Below are 18,735 nucleotides of genomic sequence, written 5' to 3' on the forward strand. Positions count from 1 at the left end.
CAGGCGAGCCGGCAAATGGGACCAAATGCAGCAAGCTGGAGGACTGCATGGGGCTCGTGCCAAATGAAATGCAGCTCTGTTTATTTAGAGGAACTTTCTTCCCCTTTTGAGTCCCAGACAAGGTATCTCCGAGGAGGAGCCGCGTTCCAATATTTCACTGAGCAATAAACATGTCTGGTTATTGTTACGGTGACACTTGGAAAAATAACCAATATGTCAGGATGGAGGATTGTGGGCCGATGGAGAGGAGATTGTTAATGTCTGCTGGCTTTTGGCTGCAGAGAAGAAAAGAAAAACAGCTAAGCCACTTTCTCTGGCCTCAACAGTGACAGAAGTTGACTAAAAATTAATAATTATTTGGCTGGGAAGCCTTCTGCATTCACTCTCCCCATTTATCTTTTTTAATGTTTCTGGAGATGTGATTTCTACCTGCATACAGGGAGCTTTAAAAACAGGAATATAGGGGGCTGCCTTATACCCTTGTTCCACCGAGCTCAATATTTTCTGCACTGACTGGCAGAGGCTGTCCAGGGTTTCAGAGAGCAGACATTTGCAGTCCTACCTGGAAATGCTGGGGACTGAACCTGGCACATCTGCAGCATGCAAAGGAGATGCTCTGCCACTGAGAAACAGTCCTTCCTCCAAACAAACCTGGTCAACCAAAAGTCACAAAGCAAGGTGTGCTCCATCACCAGCCTGTGGGTTCACCAGAACTCTTATACCGACTGAATATGAAGCAAAAATGTGGGGGCCCCTGCAAAACAAGGGCAGGTTGAGAGAAAGAGAATTTGCTGGATGCAAAGGAAGCCCTAGCCTGCATATTCTAACAGTCTTAAAGCAGAACTGAGAAAAGTTTGCAGACTGCATTTGATGCACTTGGGAATCTCTAATAGCAAATCTTTCATCTCACACAACATTTGATCATTGTTATCCCATTGGCTTCATGCAAAAACTCTGTGGATGAGCCTGTATCTAAATGACACTACGTAAGGCATAAGGAAATTGCATTCTTGGGAATCGGATGTAATAACTCTCCTACCACCTGGGAGTGTTGTACAAAGGGCAGCAGAGGGAGGCTAGCTTCCTTACAGCAAGTGACACTCAGGGGTGCTAAGGGAGCCTCCTCCCTGCCTCCATCTCTGAGTAGCAGGTCTTCCTTGGGCAAAGAGGCTGAAATGTCACCTCCTCTGCCTCCCATCAAGTATCCAAAGCAGCTGTGAGATTGCTTGCTGCTTGAGATGATTGACAGAACTGAGAGCCAATGATAGCACCGGTTTGTTTTTCATGGGCTTTCCCCACCCTCCAAACCCCACCACTGAAGGAAGTTAAATCACATGCTGAGCCTACATGGCTTTTCTGCTTTGATCTTCCTTCCAATGGCTCCAGGGTGAGAGTGAGCACTGTCATCTTAGCTATCTCCTTTTTATCTTGTTTATTCTTGGAGAGGCCCAAGTTTATTTTTCTTCGGCTCTGGAAGGTACATTTATAAGTAGAACACACTTCAAAAAAGGCAATCCTCCCAGCCTTTACTTTATGCATATCCACTGTGTTCTTCTGGTGATTTAGTTGCTGTTGTGCATTACAATGAACACTAATATTACCTGTGTCTCTTTATAGCATGGCATTGCGGTCCATGCTGTTTGGCCTAGAAGGAGCCAGCACACTATGAATATATACAGGAGGGGAAAGTGTCGCCACCAGGGAGCTGCAGACTTGCACTAACAGAGGGGAACAGATCAAGCTTCAATGTCTAGAACTGGTCGATCTGACTATGATTGCCTGCCTAAGTGTATTTGGCAGCCAATCCCAGTCACCAACACAGTATCGCCAGATGCGTGAGAATTCTTGAACACACAACAACTTTTGCATCCAATTCGAAACTATACAAAAAAAGATCATAGCAAAGTGGTAGGGCATCTGTTTTGCATGCTGAAGGTCCCAGGTTCAACCCCCAGCATCTCCAGGTAGGGCTAGGAGAGACCTCTCTTTGAAATCCTGGAGAGCTGCTGCCAGTCAGTGTTGATGATACTGAATTCAATGGATCATTGGTGTGACTCCAGATAAGGCAGTTTCTTTGGTTCCTAAGAATGTAGAGCGGCAGGAGTAATTTGGATGGCCTAGGAGCAGTTCCTTGTGCGGCCTGCAATTTTCATACATGAGCAGAAGAGCACACCAAAGGAGTCTGGAGAGAAAGGATCTGTTTTTGGGTTGCTTCTGCTGCTGTGCATCTGGCAGTGGATCTTCTCTTCCACAGCAGCATTGGCATGTGGGAGGGAGGAGAAGGAGCACAAGATGACACAGGCAACTCCCTTAGGCAAATTGAGAAAGAAAGAGGGCATACCCTCCAACGTTTCTTCAATGAAAATAGGGACATACTAAGGAAAACTGGGACATTCTGGGATCAAATCAGAAATCAGGATGGCTTTTCTAAATCATGGACGTCTGTGGAAAAGAGAGGACGAGCCACCTCTTTCTCTCCCTCAGTTTGCCTAGGTGAGTTGCCTGTGTCATCATGTCTTCTGGCAATGCATATCAGGAAGTGGAATGAAAAAGGCTGAAGATGGATTGCTTTTTTGTGAGAGTGGCACAAGTACAAAAACTAGGCCTGAGCCTAGCACCTTTGGAGAATTGACTGCTCCTCAATCCTGACTCCAGTCTTTCAGAACCAATTTTGTTATACATGAAAGAGTTGCTCCCAAATCTCCCAGATGTTGCTTCCTGACATTTCCAATTGAACAAGCGGGAATCAGAAACACTTTGCCTATCTACTACAAATGTTCCAGCAAGTGGTATTTCATTGGGTACCAACCCACCCCTCTTCTAGGAAGTTGCTTGGGGACTGGGACTGACCATGGGTGTATTTGCCTTCCACCTGCTCAACCTTCATGCTTGTAAATGAACGGTTGATTACCGCCATAAGTCTAACCAGCACTTCCTTCTTTGGAGAACACTCATCCTGTAAAAGGGTGCCCAGGAACTTCTTACTGTGAAGGGAAATGAGGAACAGGGGCGTAATTTTTTACCTGTTGCCATTTCAGGCTTTGCTCTCTAGTTGTTGAGGCCATTTAAAAAGTCAACGTTGTAAAGTAATCCCAGTTATCATATGTGTCAGTTCCATTTTTCAGGGTTCTCTTCTCTCGGTTTGGATTAGAACGTGGAGCTGAGCACAAAAAGCCAGACCCTGCAAAGGATCAAGATAAAGCATCCCTGTATGTGATACGGTTAAAAAGAAGAAAGTGAAACACTTTCATCTTGTTCTATAGATATATCCCACGTGGGCCTGTCTATGGAGCCTGGTGTGCTCTGATCCTTCCGGAGGCCGCCTCCCTGCCTGCCCTCTCTGCACTTATCACAGGAACAGAGGGACACAAGCAGCATTATCGCCTTGAAAGGCTCAGAACGGCATTTTCTTTTCATGCAGAAAGTGACACTGAACACAGAGCAAAACGTACTCACTCACAGTGCGACAAGGTGGCCTGCCATCTGGGCCCGGCAGGGTTTAAAAGGTGGAGATAACTGGGCTTTTGGTGTGCCATTAGAAAAGCTGACAACACAGTCGGATTTGATCAGTATCACTTTCTGTATCTAAAAATAAAAATATGGGACGGGGGGCAGGCATAAGCAGCGCCAGGAAATGTCTCACCTGCATTACCAAGGCACTGCACTTCACTGAGGGAACTCTCATTGCCTTTCTCATGACATATCCTGCTAACATGCTATTCCTAAAATAGGCAAAAGAGGATGTCTTTTGTTGAAGCGAGTTGCTGGAAGATGCAGCCTTGCAAGCCCATACAGGGCCCTTTGTTCCATCACAGGTATTGGGAGCAAAAATGCTGTCAAATGGAATGTGGTATCAGTACTGAAGTTTGGGCTTTTGTGGCCTGCTTGCCAAGGTCATTGTTGAGCAGGAGGGTATGCAGTCCTGCCTATTGTGTGATATGTAGGTGTTGAAGTCCTTTCCAGTTCTTTGCTATGAGTAGTTGTGCCACCACCAGGAGAAAAGTGGTGAGTTCCTTATAAAGCAAATTGAGCTGCTTTTCTTTAAACATTTGTTTCTTGGATTACATTGTACACAATGATTTGCAATATTGCTTATTTCCACATATACACTTTCCCAGAATGCACATGAACACGTGTGGAATATCATCCCAACTGCCTTACATCCTCTCCAACACAGTGGTGAAAATGTTTTGTCTATGTATCTTAAAGGTGTTAAATGCCACCTATAACTTAACAGAATTATCTCTTACACTCTTACACTGATGTTAAAAGGTTTTTTTTGCCCTTAAGATGTTCCAATCAGCCTCTTCAATTTTGGTACCCATAATAGTTTGGTTGCTGAGCATTGTCCAAGAGTCAGATCATTGAGTATTTTGTACAATATCCGACTGCTAAATTTTGAAGCTGCTTTCGCATGGGGTGAGCATTATATTTTGTTACTGCAGAAGTTCCTGATGCTAATTCTTTCCTATTCACAGAACAATTTTACCCTGGAATGCTCCATAACTTGACCATATAAGACACTGCCATATCTGATCTCATTCAGTCATATGACTTCTTTGGCTTTCCTAATCATTTGGACTAATGCCTTTGTACTGTGCTAGTGTGTTTCTTTTTCCCACACACAACTCTCACGAAATAGCCATGAAAATTTTGAGTGCAGCACATGTCAAAGCCAGACAGCACTCGCCTTTATTTTATCTTTAATTAAATGGGTCATCTAAAATAAACGACCAGGAACTCAAACTAAAATTGCTTTCAACAACTACTTGAACATTCAGTTTCCACAAATATTAAAGACAGCTTAAGCACTGAAATGTTTATGGAAAATTTGAATGAAAAAGGCAGATCTGAATTAGGTCTCCACCCCAGTTCACACAAGTGTGTGTGGATGTTTTAACATTGGCCTTACACTAATTCCGTAAGTATTGACAGAAGGTAAGGAAAGGATGGTGTAAAGCCAGCAAATAATAACATTTCCAGTAAATTTGTCCATCAGTTGTTGAACAAACACAGCAGACAGTTTTGAAGCAATAAAAATATTTAAATGTAACCTGAGCCTTGGAGTCAAATGAGAGCTAAAGCTTGTTTTTCATTCTTAAAAACTGGATGTGTTTCACAATGAATACAAAGTTTCCACTTCCGATAATACTTTACAGCAGATTGCCAAATTTAAATTTGCCTTACAGGAGTAGGTCAACTGAATTATCGAAAGGCTGAATGACGTAAGACAAGGCAAGAGAGCTTTTCACTCATGGCAGAACAATACCTTTTAACCTGCAAATTGAATGTTAAATCTAGCTGTCCAGGACAGCCAGAATCTGTTTCTACTCAGCTGGGCTGCCTAAACTTTTAAATATAGTTACTACTACGGAGGGTTTTCTCACTGAGTTTTTACTGAGCTCTCAGTGAGCTACTTTGTGATCATTTTGAAATGCCAGTTGTTTTGTCGAAAAAATCTGGAGCAGAGTGAGCAGACACATTTATACCAGTCCATTGAGAATGCAGTTCACATGCAAAGCTGTTTTCCATCTGTGGATTGCTCTCCATATATGACCCTTCAGGCCTGGGGCCAAATTCAGCCTTCCAGCCCTCTCTATCTGCCCTCAGGTGCCACCTCCTCCTCAACCATGGCCTCTCCCCAGACCACACCCCTCAGCCACACAAATTTGCACTTCCCTTGAGTGCTTTTGCCTGACTGGCCATGCCCTTGAACTCTGATAAATGCCTCTTGCTTGATGGGATGGTAGATAGACAGGCATGTGTGAGCTTCTGTAACAGTAGCCTACTGCATTAAGGTAAAATTTACATTTGTTGCTGGCCCCCTTTTGCATCTGGTCCGGCCCTCCACTGGAATAATAATAATAATAATAATAATAATAATAATAATAATAATAAGCAACCCATCTGACTGGGTTGGCCCAGCCACTTTGGGTGGCTCCCAATAAAATAATAAAAACTCAATAAAACATCAGACATTAAAATCTTCCCTATACAGGACTGCCTTCAAATGTCTTCTATTTTGTCAAATAGTTGTTTATTTCCCTGACATCTGACAGGAGGGCACTCCATAGGGCAGGCATGACTACAGAGAAGGCCCTCTGCCTGGTTCCCTGTAACCTCACTTCTCGCATTGGGGGAACTGCCCGAAGGCCCTCAGCGCTGGATCTCCGAAAGATGCTCGGTTTTGGAAAGTCTCCAGGGGACCTTCCTCTCTATGTACTTAAGCCTTTGGATGTGGTGGTGACGAGAGCTAACGAAAATAGCAGCAGCAACAGGGTGTGGCCCACCTGGCTTCCTCCCTCTGTTTTCGAGAGGAGCTGTGCATACCTACAGGCAGGCTTGCATCTGCAGCTTGTCTATTCTCAGCCTCGCTGGATTGCAGCCAGCCAGCCATTCCCAGCCCTCTCCCAGCTGGCATGCGCGCCTGAGCCACTTGGCAGGCGACAGCCACCACATGCATCTGACGGTGGCATTTTTAGAAACACCACAGCGATGAACTCACCCTCCCGTTTGGAGGAAGCGTCTTAATGCGGAAAGCATCTCTCTCCAATAAGCACATTCCCCATCCCACATCAATTCATTGAAATGTTATTTATGTTCTCTACACACAAGTCATTCTATTGTCTTTAGGACAGTCTAATTTGAGGCGGATACTGCTTTGGGTGCAGGGTGACTGCCCCTCACTCCCATGTGCAACATGTTAAGTGGTGCAAACATATGTACTTTGCAACCGAAAAAGGAGGTAGGTGATCTAAGCAACAGCTTTCGCCACGGCCATTTATGGCAAGCGGTTGCCAGCCTTGGTTCGGTATAAGCAACTGCCTCTGGGCAAGCCTGTATTTCCTGCATGATAGTTGTATGGTGATCAGACCTCCACAACAGTGGCTACATGCCAGCCTCGGTAGGTTTGGTATAACAGCTAATTGTTAGACAAATTGTTTTAAGTGATTGTTTAACTAAGTTGCTAAAAAATAAATGAATCATATACTTTTTTTTTTTTTTTGCAAAATTGTGCAGAGATTTTTTGTTTTGCTTTTACTTCCATTGACAGTTTAGCACAACAAAATTACATTGAAACTTATTACAGACTGCAGGGGTCCACGATGCTTCTAATGACAACAGTTGCATTGTATTATATGAAGACAGCATACAAATCAGCAGCCAAATTGCAAGTTAACATAATATGACAAATAGGAACCATGCCTTCCTGAAGTCTCCTTCTTGTATTTTCCTACTCCCTAGCCTACCTTGTTAACTTTTCAACATGGGCTGGATGCCAAACACAAATGACCCCCTTCAAACAGGGTTAAGTTTCCACAGCCTCCCAATTTTGCTGTATTCTCATGCATACTACAAGCAGCATATACTGCAATGAGCCTTTCAGCCTTAAACAATAGCTACCCTTTTTGGACATCCACAATATGGGTTCCATCTGAGGTTAAGCATCAGATACTATGGTGGACAGAGAATACTTGTGCAAAGGTCAGAACTTACAGGATTTTGGGTACCAAAAGTCCTTTGCATGAGAATGAAGAGAAAAGGTTCTCAGATGGACCACACAGCGAAGACGCTGAAACAGGCTGGGCAGGCATTTCAACCCATTGATTTGATTAAGTGTTGGGCATCTCTTCATCAGAGGCATTTACACGGGTGCAAGATGAAATAGCGCTGGAAGTTTTATAAAAGGAAGGAAGGAAGTTATTCAGCTACAAATAGATAAAGAAATAAAAACATTTGAAAACACACTCAAGTCTAAACCACAGAGTCTAGGACTTGCCGATCAGGTCAACGGTTCAAATCCCTGCGATGGGGTGAGCTCCCGTTGCTTGGTCCCTGCTCCTGCCAACCTAGCAGTTTGAAAACACATCAAAGTGCAAGTAGATAAATAGGTACCGCTCCAGTGGGAAGGTAAATGGCGTTTCTGTGCGCTGCTCTGGTTCACCAGAAGTGGCTAGTCATGCTGACCACATGACCCGGAAGCTGTACGCCAGCTCCCTCGGCCAGTAAAGCGAGATGAGCGCAGCAACCCCAGAGTCGTCCACGACTGGACCTAATGGTCCAGTCTTTACCCTTTACCTTTAAGATACTAGGAAAAAGAGAAAAGGAGAGGGGGTTTGTTTTTAGAATTTGTGATTTTAATAAATACATTACACTACCATGCAGTAGTGCTGATAATGAAGATATGCATGTCTGCTTTCATCTTTTGATCAAATCCATATTCGAAAACCCCCCAAAGAATGCATTCATAAAGAAAAATTATCCACATTGTTTGCTGAGCAACAACACAATGTTGGAATTGCATCAGCAGTGTCAAACACTTTTGGACAAAAACTATTAACGGTTGAAAACTTTTTTCTAGGTTGCTTCCACGTTGCCAACCTAAATTATGCAGTGCAATGCAGAGTCTTTTAAAAACGTTTTAAACATTTTAAATTTAATTTTATTTGTACTTAGTATTAACTTTTTGGTGCTTGCTGCCCCGGTCTCCTTTGAGAGGAAGGGCAGGTTAATAATAATATAATAAGAAACAAATAAATCTATCATGGGTGCAGAGCTGTGCGTATATGCAGAACAGTTAACAGCTGAGATCCTTCTCTACTCAGCAACTTAGCTGGATGCACATTGTTTGGGGTGCATGGCAACATGTTCAGTCATTACCTGAAAGACGCTGCTCATAGCAGCCAGTGGCCCAGCTTAGACCAGATCCCAGGAAGCAAGCAACTCATGCCGTGCTAACATAGCCTGCACCCATAGCTTTGGGCTCAGCTAATGGCATGTGTCATGGTTGTGGACAGTATCTGACGCTGCAGTTCCACTGGCACAGCAGACTTCCATGGAGCAAACGTCTTCCTCTCTTTTTCCCTCCAGCCGCTCACCACAAGACCAAGTCTGGAGGGTTGGGGGACCATCCAGAACAAATTTAGAGGCAGCGCAGGGGGAGAAGAGAACATGGAAGTCCTGTCACATCAGTGGAATGCTGCTGGCCCGACACTGAATACAACCCCGCATGCTTAGGACATTGTGCACCCTGTTGAGAGCCGACAGGGAAGGAGAGGGGCACTATAGTGTCTTACAGGGATTTCCTTCCATACTCACAGGCCTGCAGTGGTGCAGCTGTGGCCATGTGAAGGGCTGGATGATGCCACTGACTTATAATCCTGCAAGATATCCCAATGCCTTTTAAACTGACGAGAGAACAGGAAAAGGACAGGGAAGTTTTAGGAGCTGATATGCCAAGCAATTTACATCTCTATCCAAAGGTCGCCATTAGGCCTCCAAAGCAAATCTTGGAATGAAGCAAATGGACTGACCTGAGCTGCACCCTTAAGATAAATAGATGGACAAAGGAAGATACAGTACATTTACAATAATGCCAGTTATGGAGAGATTTTAGAAATTGCCTCGTTGCTTCTTTCATCTGCAGAAACAACTGAAGTAAAAGTCATTTTTGTAACTTAAAGGGCGACGTTTCCTCCTTCAGTTCATAAGGCATTTTTTATTTAAAAAATCAGGACTCCCTGCTCTATCTGTATTCAAATACACTTTATTAAAGGAATGTATCTAAATGTATTTTCAGTAATACTGTCCCCCTCCTCTCAGGAACAGATCTCTGGAGGAAGGAAGTGGAATACACATTCCAAGCCAAAGACAAGAGAGAGGCTCAATATGTCTTCCACCATCCAGTTCAGAACTGACACCTGCCATTCTCAGAGAAACAGGTCATATTCTTATCGTTCCTTGCCCTAACCTGCAGCTCAATTAGCTTACATAAGCAAGTCTAAATCTTCACAGACTGCTAATATGTTCTGTTTATGAACATTTGTGAATGTTCTCTTGATTAGAAGAGTGTCAGGTCTTTGTGAGAAAGCCTTCATTCATCCTTCCTCAGTCACGCTTCTTCTCCTCATCTGAGAATTTTACAAAAAGGGGAACAGTCTCTTCTTCAGGATGTAAAGCACGGTGGCCAAAAACAAGGCAAGGGCGAGAAAGATGAGCAGTTTATCTGTCAGCTCCCTGCGGTTGTACTTGGTAATGAGCTTCCGTCCCAGCTGTATTGTCCCGGACATGGATTTGAATTCCTCATTGGCATCCAGAATGGTTCGTGAAGAACTGACTGAAAAGAGAAAATGCAACATTTCAGCCCAGCGTTTCAAAGGCACTATCAAAAGCACACATACTATGCAAGTCCACTTTGGGTCCTGTAGCACAGAATAAAACACACAATGCAATAGGTACATTGGCTCAAAGCCCCATGGAAGCAGGCTGCAGAACTTTTCCATTTGAGAAAAGCTGAGGACAAGTCTGGTGAAGACAACGCAGCACAAAGGAGATTGTTCCATTAGTGCAAGCCTATCTGCTTGCCTGATGAAATGATGTCCCCTCTCCTTCCCCAACCCACCAGAGCATATTTGGGGAAGGTGCGGTGAAAGACATGCAGCAGGAGGGGAGAAATCCTGTTGTGTCAGAAGAAGTCTAGCTTCCATTAGCAAAATGGGTTAGCTGAATACAGCCCAACATTTGCCTTCATCCAAGAACCACCACAGACCAAATGGCCTTGCATTTTTCTGTGGAGCCCCATTCTTAGAAGACAAAGAGCCGGCCCATATCCATAAGTGAAATTGACTGTGATTAGCAAGTCTCCCTGTTGCAATTAGAAAAATCTAATCTCAGTCCAAAATTTCATAATGAAGCCAGATGGAATGATATCAACTGGCTAAGTAGAAAAGACATAATTGGCAATGGGAGTAAATGTAGATTTGGTGTCAATGGCATGCTATCCGCTGCAAAAAAATGACAGATACTGCAATGTTGATGTTACTTGATAACAGGCTTTGTGGGATTTCCAATGTGGCAGTTTAAAAGCCAGAATGTCCGTTTTCACCAGCTGCTAATTTAGAATAGAGTGGAAAATTTTGAAACTGAAAAGAAAAGAGTTAAGATGATACTGTTTTGATACATTTCCAAACAAGGTTAGAATGTGGATCAGGAGCTGTTTAAAATCAATCATGATAATACCTTGGGGAGAAATTTAATACAGCACTAAGGAGATCACTTTATCTGTGCAAACATTTTTGCTTGCCTGATGGAACTATCTCCTCCTCACTCCCCTTTGGGCTGTTCATGGGTTCTCCCAATCCTCAAGGAAGGCACGGGAGGAACACTGGGGTTAGGGGAAGCCCTGTTGCACTGGCAGAAGTCCTTGCACAGGCTTCCACTAGCAGGACCACTTAGTTGAATATGACCTACGGACTTCCTAATACACACAAGTTGCTCTGATGTCCAGCACCTTTTCTCTGAAGTGAGTAAAAGGTCATTTTTTAGTCTTTCTCGCTTGCAGAAATGTCAAGTAAACTAAAAACATGTGTGCTGATCATAATAAATTACACAGCTTTGCAACCAAGTACAAAATATATTGCAAGAAGTGGCCCTAAAATGAACCACTGTGCAGGGCTTCAGTTTCCATTATGGGAGGTAAATTAAAACACACACTAATGGCAAAATGTTTAGAAGCAAGCAGCTAAGGAACCAGTATATTCCTACATAGGTGGCCCCCAGAAGGGCATTTCAGTTTGCAAATACATTTTGCTTGAGAATGAAATTTTATCAGAACCAAATACGTTTCTTTGCCATTTTATTTTACAACCAAAGAGAAAAGTTTTGTCATTCTCATGGTACATGAAAGATTGAGGTTGTTTATCATGGGAAGCGACAACTGTGGGCTTCCTGACTCCACAGATTATTTATTGCTTGCTGCTGTAAGGACTTCTTCATTTTTCCATCGTGGCAACATTTTAATGGTAGATTAAGTACAGCTGGCTTTTTCAAGACGAGTGACCTTTGCTAGCTATACCTCAACCAAACAGGATGGACTCTTTAACAGAGGACAGTCTCACTGCCAAGACTGTCACTTAGTGAGAGAGGAAGCATACACTGAGGAGCTGCAGACAACCATCAGCCCTGGAGGGAGAAGGAAGAGAAGAGGCGGACACTGTGTTTATTGAATCCATCCTTTCTGTTTCTCCCAGCAAAGAAAAGGCAGAAGGTCCAGCTGGTCCACTTTCCAAATGACCCACAAATTTTAACAGCAGATTTGATATACAGTTTTGAGGGCTCAAAACTGTCAGGCCAAACTCTGGCTTTCTAACGCAAAGCCCAAAACTCTTTCAGAAATGCTTTAAGACATTGCTTGTATTGAGTGAAATAAGTTAATGTGGGTGGGAGAAAAAGAAAAGCCCCATTTGAAACACATGCATGTTCTTCAGAGTCCACGCTGTAGAGGTCTGGATTTCATACATGGTATCCTGATGTGTGATATGATATGATGATACGACATGATATGACATGACTTGACATATTATACCATAATATCAACATGCTGGTTAGGGAGAAAGGAGCGTTTCTTTTTCCATAGCTGGTGAAGTAGCCAAGAGAGCTACTGGAGGAGGGAATCAATCATGTTGTTCCTCCTTTGCCAGTTCACTGCAATTCTGTGCTTCCCGGCATAGGATTAAATATTTAGCTGTAGGAGGCAGCAAGCGAGAGAAAATGAAGTGGGAGAGTGGGAGAGAGAGAGAGAGAGAGAGAGAGAGAGGGATAGAGAGAGAGGGAGAGAGAGGGGGGAGAGAGAGAGAGGGAGAGGGAGAGGGAGAGAGAGAGAGGGGGGGGGGAGAGAGAGGGAGAGGGAGAGGGAGAGGGAGAGGGAGAGGGAGAGAGAGAGAGAGAGAGAGAGAGAGAGAGAGAGAGAGAGAGAGAGAGAGAAGGTATGCACTTTTGTGTTTTTATATTGTAAACCATCCTGTGATCTTTGGATGAAGGGCAGTATAGAAATTTAATAACTAAAGGGAGTTTAATAACTCCACAGCAGATCTGGAGGGTGGAACATGAGAACAGGCCTTTTCAGTAATATCTTCCTGTTTGTGGAAGGTTTTTAAATTTTTATTGGTTGGCTTGCTGTAAATGTAAGTGTTTATACTGTGTTGTAAGTTGCTTTGATGAGTCAACCAACCATTATTATTATTATTATTATTATTATTATTATTATTATTATTATTATTATTAACAACAACGACCAAAACTGCACACTGTGGTCATTTACTTACCTAAGGTCTGCATCGTCTCCTCACTCTGCCGTACCTGCTGAGACATCATCCTGCTAATACCCATCAGGTTCTCTGTGATGTTACTGGCCCCCTCTGCCAAACTTTCCTTTGTAGTTTTTCTAAAAGAAAAGAAGGGGGTGGGAATCAAACTTAATATAAAAACAAAATTATATTCCCGATTACTCAAAATGCTTCAAAAGTGATGGGAACCATAGAGCTGGAAGATATCAGCCAAGCATTCATATACACATACAAATGCAAGCATACGCCTTTAACGTTCTGTTTCGAAATAAGTCTTAAATTAGAAATCAGGGCAAATTATTCATAAAAGGTTTAGGTTAATCTTTAAACATTTCGTCCAAAATAGCCATCTGGCTGAAGTACAGGGGTAAAATTAAAATGTAATCAAAGATCAATACATCTAACTTGGCACAATGGCAAGCAACCATTTTAATGATCTAATATCCTGTTTGCTCCTTACTGTGCAATCCTATTCAGAAGCCAGTAAGTTAAACGGGGCCTAGTCAGTCAGCAGAGCATGACTCAGGGTCACAGATTCAAGCCCTGTGTTGGGTGGAAAATTCCTGCCTTTGCAGGGGGTTGAACTAGATGATCCTTGTGGTTCCTTCCAACTCTACAAGTCTATGATTCTACTCGTAGGTAGGTGGGCACAATACTGCAAACAGTGACCTCCTAAAGTAGAGCTTGACACAAAAGGCTGAGGAAGTCCCACCACATAACACCTGTCAGCTGAATTCTACAGTTATAAAAAGACTGTGTACCTTTGTCGTAAAGGATCTCCACCTCGAAGCAGTTCATCTTTCTCTGCATTGTCAATGGCAATTTTGCAAGCTAGATTTGCCTTCCTCCAGGCTGTCTGATTGCTGAAATTATTAATATAGTGAGATTTAGCACAATGGTGATACAAACACCCCTGTCTGTATCAAGAGCAAAGCAACAAAGATAACTGCATACATTAAAAATGTAGCACTTCATTATTATTTGACATAAGTAACAATGGTCATTAGCAGACATGCTATATCAACACTATTAACAGCTGCATCTTGCATTTTCCTCACCTTTTTATGTTCCACTCTTTATCTGAACACTATGAGAACGCTGTTCCTGGCTCTACTGTCTGTTCAACAATGAAAAGGTCTGGATGTCCGAAGAAATTAATAACAGTCCACCCTATTCTCTGGAAGGTTGCTAAGGACACTCACAGTATTGGATGGATGCCCTGAATGATGCAGCTATCATTGAACTCAATGGGACTTACTTCTGAGTAGACGTATAGCCAGTACAGTGCTGTGAGTCTAACGTAGACACCTCCATGCTGTCACTGTTGCACACAAATGTTATCTATGCCAAACACGTGTCAGAGCTCTAGGTTTGTTGGTGCTGACACCAACTGAGGGTTGGGAGGAAGGGGATACAAGATCTCAGCCTAAGCACTTATTGGGAAGAACTCTATGTTGCACAAACAGATTCCTGCTCGCACAACAGGACTTTACCCTCCTTGTCTCCTCCCCTGCAGGCCTCCAAAATCTGCTCCAGAGGTCCCCCAACTCTCAGGAGTAGATTATGAGGGCTGCAGGAAAGAGGAAAGGAAGGTGATCTTGTTGTGCAAGTGAAAGTCCATTTTGCTTGCACATGGACACAGCAATGGATACAGCCCAGCGGCAAACAATATTTAGGGTTTTACTGACCTGAGCATTTGCTTCTTATGGTTCTCTACCTCTTGGAGCAATGCTTGCTTTTCTGATTCTCTATCTTGCTCCTTCGCCATTTGCTCAAGCTCCTAAAGCAAATCCGTGAACAGCAGGTGCATATTATCATTTTTAATATTATTTTTATTCAATTTTAATACAAGCAACAACAAAATTCATTAAAATGTTGTTCCTATTTGGTAATAAAGTCTAGCTGTTCTCTTGGGTATTTCTTTCCTAATCAAAATATACACAATTATTCTTTTAGCACATCCTTTTCAGCAAAAAGCTGGGTCTTTGGGGCTGCTAAGGTCACATTTTGCTTATGAGTGACAGAAATGGGAGCCAGGTTTCTAAAAAGCTGTTATGCTTAAAGGTAAAGGTAAAGAGACCCCTGACCATTAGGTCCAGTCGTGACCAACTTTGGGGTTGCGGCGCTCATCTGTGGCCAGCATGACTAAGTCGCTTCTGGCAAACCACAGCAGCGCACGGAAACGCCGTTTACCTTCCCGCGGTAGGAGCGGTACCTATTTATCTACTTGCACTTTGACATGCTTTTGAACTGCTAGGTTAGCAGGAGCAGGGACCGAGCAACGGGAGCTTACCCTGTTGCGGGGATTCGAACCGCCAACCTTCTGATCGGCAAGCCCTAGGCTCTATGGTTTAGACCACAGTACCACCTGCGTCCCTTTTCTGTTATGCTTAGTGACATGCTATTTTCAAGAATCAGTCTTGCTGTAACAGAAAAGGGAGCTTATTTGTGGCTCAGTCGGCAGAACATGAGACTCTTAATTTCTAGGTCATGGGTCCGAGCCCCACATTAGGCAAGAGATTCCTACATTGCAGGGGGTTGGGCTGGATGACCTTCGTAGTCCCTTCCAACTCTATGATTCTAGGATTTAGCAACTCCCCAACCCCAACCCCAAATCTATTTAGCCCTCACCTGTATTCTAAGCCGTAAATGCTGAAACTTTTCCTTTACTTTGGCATTCAGTTCTGTAAGTGTACTTACAGGTCCCATACAATCCCGGATGTCCTAAAGGAAATAACAAGCAGTGTATAGAATAAACACATTTTTACATTGATGTTCTCTTGGGCTGTATGTTCAATTGCCAGCTTGATTGTTTTAAATATAAAATGTAACCTTTTAAAGAAATCAAAATGTTTATTTTAAATGTTGAAATTGCAACCACCAATAGGTTGCAAATTGACACAGAAATATCATCCATATTATCTACAAGCAATGTGAATTTAGTCCTAAAGGCTGCCCTGACTGCTATAAAAAGTTACATAGTAGCTGATGTGCTTCATGCAAACATGACAATCCTACATATAAATCAATTATTTACAAGGATGCACACTCACTGTGCAGGTACACCTATCCATGGCTTCGCCATGTGTGAGCACACAATAGTAAATGCATGCAACGGTTAACATTTACAGCTCTAATTCCTACTTGGAAGTGCCTTCTCTTTATAAATTTACTAGCATATAAAGTGGCCCCCTCTGAGCCTAATTTTGGAAGCTAGGGAAGCCTGGCATTGTGAGAACTGAACTCAAGGGGAAGGGAAGGAAGGAGCAGAGGGCATGCTTGTTTCATCACATTACTGTATAGAGAACCTAATCAAACAGATTAAAAGTTTCAGCATGCAAAACTGATGCCGAAGTTGCCCGCATGAAGTTGTAACCATGCCAGTGGGTACCCCCGATGGGTACTAACTATGTTTTTCAGATCATTAAGAAGCTGGTTGCCCTGGAAAGCTACGGCAACCTCATTGCGTTGTTGCCTGCCAATCGTGGGAAAGAGCAGGAGGCAAAGAAGAATTAGTTATCTACAGTGTGATGAAATTCTCAAAGGTTCTTATCCCTACCAAAGGTTCCTCACATAGCAACATTGCACGAGGCCCTCCCACCATCGGGCACCCCAGCTCCCAGTGCCGCCTCCAATCATGGCACAGAAGAGAGAATATCACATTGTGAGCAGATTTTTTCCAACACAGAGCCAAAGCTGGGAGAAGTTGCAGGAACTTCCCCTATCGTGGAAACTTTCAAAGGCTGAGGAGGCACCTCTCCAGAGTCTGAGCCTGACACCTCTGCAGTCAAAAAGCTGTGAGGAAGAACTGCCATCGCACCAACACCACAATCACGCGGCACCTTAAAGACTTAACTGCATCTATTGTGGCACGTGGAAATTTGTGTGGATCATCAATTGCGTGGAATGTCACCCTGAACTGGCATTTGTGTGCATCCTGAGAAGTGCACGCCAGCGCCCCACAGCGGGCATCGTTGCAACTGCGTTGGCCTTCAGGTGCCACGTGACTCCGCTAGGACGCAGGCGAGGGGGGCGGCGCTAAGGGAACCTGGTTGCCCAGAGGGGGCGTGGCCACGAAGCCCCACCCACCCCGGCATAAGCGCGTAGCTGCACGTCGCCCGCGATGTATTGACCGAGGCCGGGGGCTGCTGTACCTGCACCGCCGCCTTAATCTCGAGGTCGAATTTCACGATCTCTTGGTTGCAAACTCGAACCGGCACGTCACCGGCGGCCGCCATCTTGGGAGGAACTACGGCGAGCGCAAAGGGGACAAGAGCAGAATTTCGAAACGCGGCCTCTCCGCCCCGCCCTGGTAGGCGGTGCCAACAAGCAGAAGAAAAGAAACCGGCGGCAGGAGGAAAGCGGCCGAGGAGGCTCCTCCCTTTGAGGAGAGCCTACCCCTCACTCCGTGCGGCCACCCCCAGTCTGCATCCGTTGGTCTTTTAGGCGCTGCAAAACTCGCCTTGCTCTTTGCTGCCTGGTTGCATTTGCTGCCACACGGGGAGAGCCGTACATCTCCCCGGCAGAGCCATTCTTAGAGCAGACTGGCTGTGGAAAAACAAATGGGCTTTTGAATTAGCCACAATTTAATTAACTCACATGGGTTTCAAAGGATCTGCTCAGTGCACGACTAACTCTGGATTCAACCCTATATTATTATGGCACAGCCCCTTGGAATGGTCTCCCCAAGGAGCCTTAATTTGGCACAGAATCTGGTGGCTTTTTGGCGGGACTTGTAGCTGGAAACCATTTTACTTAGTACGGGCTTTTATGTGTGTTCACTTTCTCCTCCGCCCCCGATCATTTTTATTGTACTTTAAACGTAAAGGGACCCCTGACCATTAGGTCCAGTCAAGGCCGACTCGGGGGTTGTGGCGCTCATCTCGCTTTATTGGCCAAGGGAGCCGGCGTACAGCTTCTGGGTCATGTGGCCAGCATGACTAAGCCGCTTCTGGAGAACCAGAGCAGCGCACGGAAACGCCGTTTACCTTCCCTCCGGAGCGGTACCTATTTATCTACTTGCACTTTGACGTGCTTTCGAACTGCTAGGTTGGCGGGAGCAAGGACCGAGCAACAGGAGCTCACCCCGTCGTCGGGATTTGAACCACCGACCTTCTGATCGGCAAGCCCTAGGCTCTGTGGTTTAACCCACAGCACCACCCTAAATTGTATGTAACCTGCTTTGGGTGTGTTCACATACCTTCGTTTAAAAGGCATAGTTAACCATGAATGCCCAGATAACTGCAGCTTCCCTCCTCACCCCTAAACCATGATCCTTGCCTTAGAGTTATGTTCAGTCCAGGGATTGTGGTTTATTTTGATGCAAGCCATGAACCGAGGCCAATGATAGTATCCAACAGAGTCCATGTGTGTGAGTAGCACAGACTTCAGTCTCGGGAAAGAAAACTGCACCTTCCGTCTCTCCCCTCCTGCAGTCCTTCAGGGCAGATTTGGGAGTCATTGTGGGGGGAGGAGAGGAAAGTGAGGTTATTTTGTGAATCTCTTGTCTTCAGCATTAACGGGAAGGTCACATCTCCCATTCTACACATTAAAGGGAGATGGAGATGTCTAGCAGTAATCAACACCTCGCCTGTCTCCGGCTTCCAAAAGG

General features: G+C 44.3%; 1 protein-coding gene across 1 annotated transcript; it reads right to left on the bottom strand.

Annotated features, from left to right (window-relative positions):
* Positions 1–9,531: 9,531 nt before the first annotated feature.
* Positions 9,532–17,467, bottom strand: BNIP1 (BCL2 interacting protein 1). The gene is made up of 6 exons (XM_081179049.1): positions 17,279–17,467; positions 15,756–15,848; positions 14,813–14,904; positions 13,886–13,987; positions 13,104–13,222; positions 9,532–10,117 (listed from the first exon to the last, which is right to left on the bottom strand). Exons 1-6 carry the CDS (start codon positions 17,360–17,362, stop codon positions 9,921–9,923), a joined length of 687 nt encoding a protein of 228 aa, XP_081035175.1. The 5' UTR covers positions 17,363–17,467; the 3' UTR covers positions 9,532–9,920.
* Between the last annotated feature and the right edge of the window lie 1,268 nt (positions 17,468–18,735).

The sequence above is a fragment of the Podarcis bocagei genome, assembly GCF_964188305.1.
Source record: "Podarcis bocagei genome assembly, chromosome: 2".
Classification (NCBI taxonomy): Eukaryota; Metazoa; Chordata; class Lepidosauria; order Squamata; family Lacertidae; genus Podarcis; species Podarcis bocagei.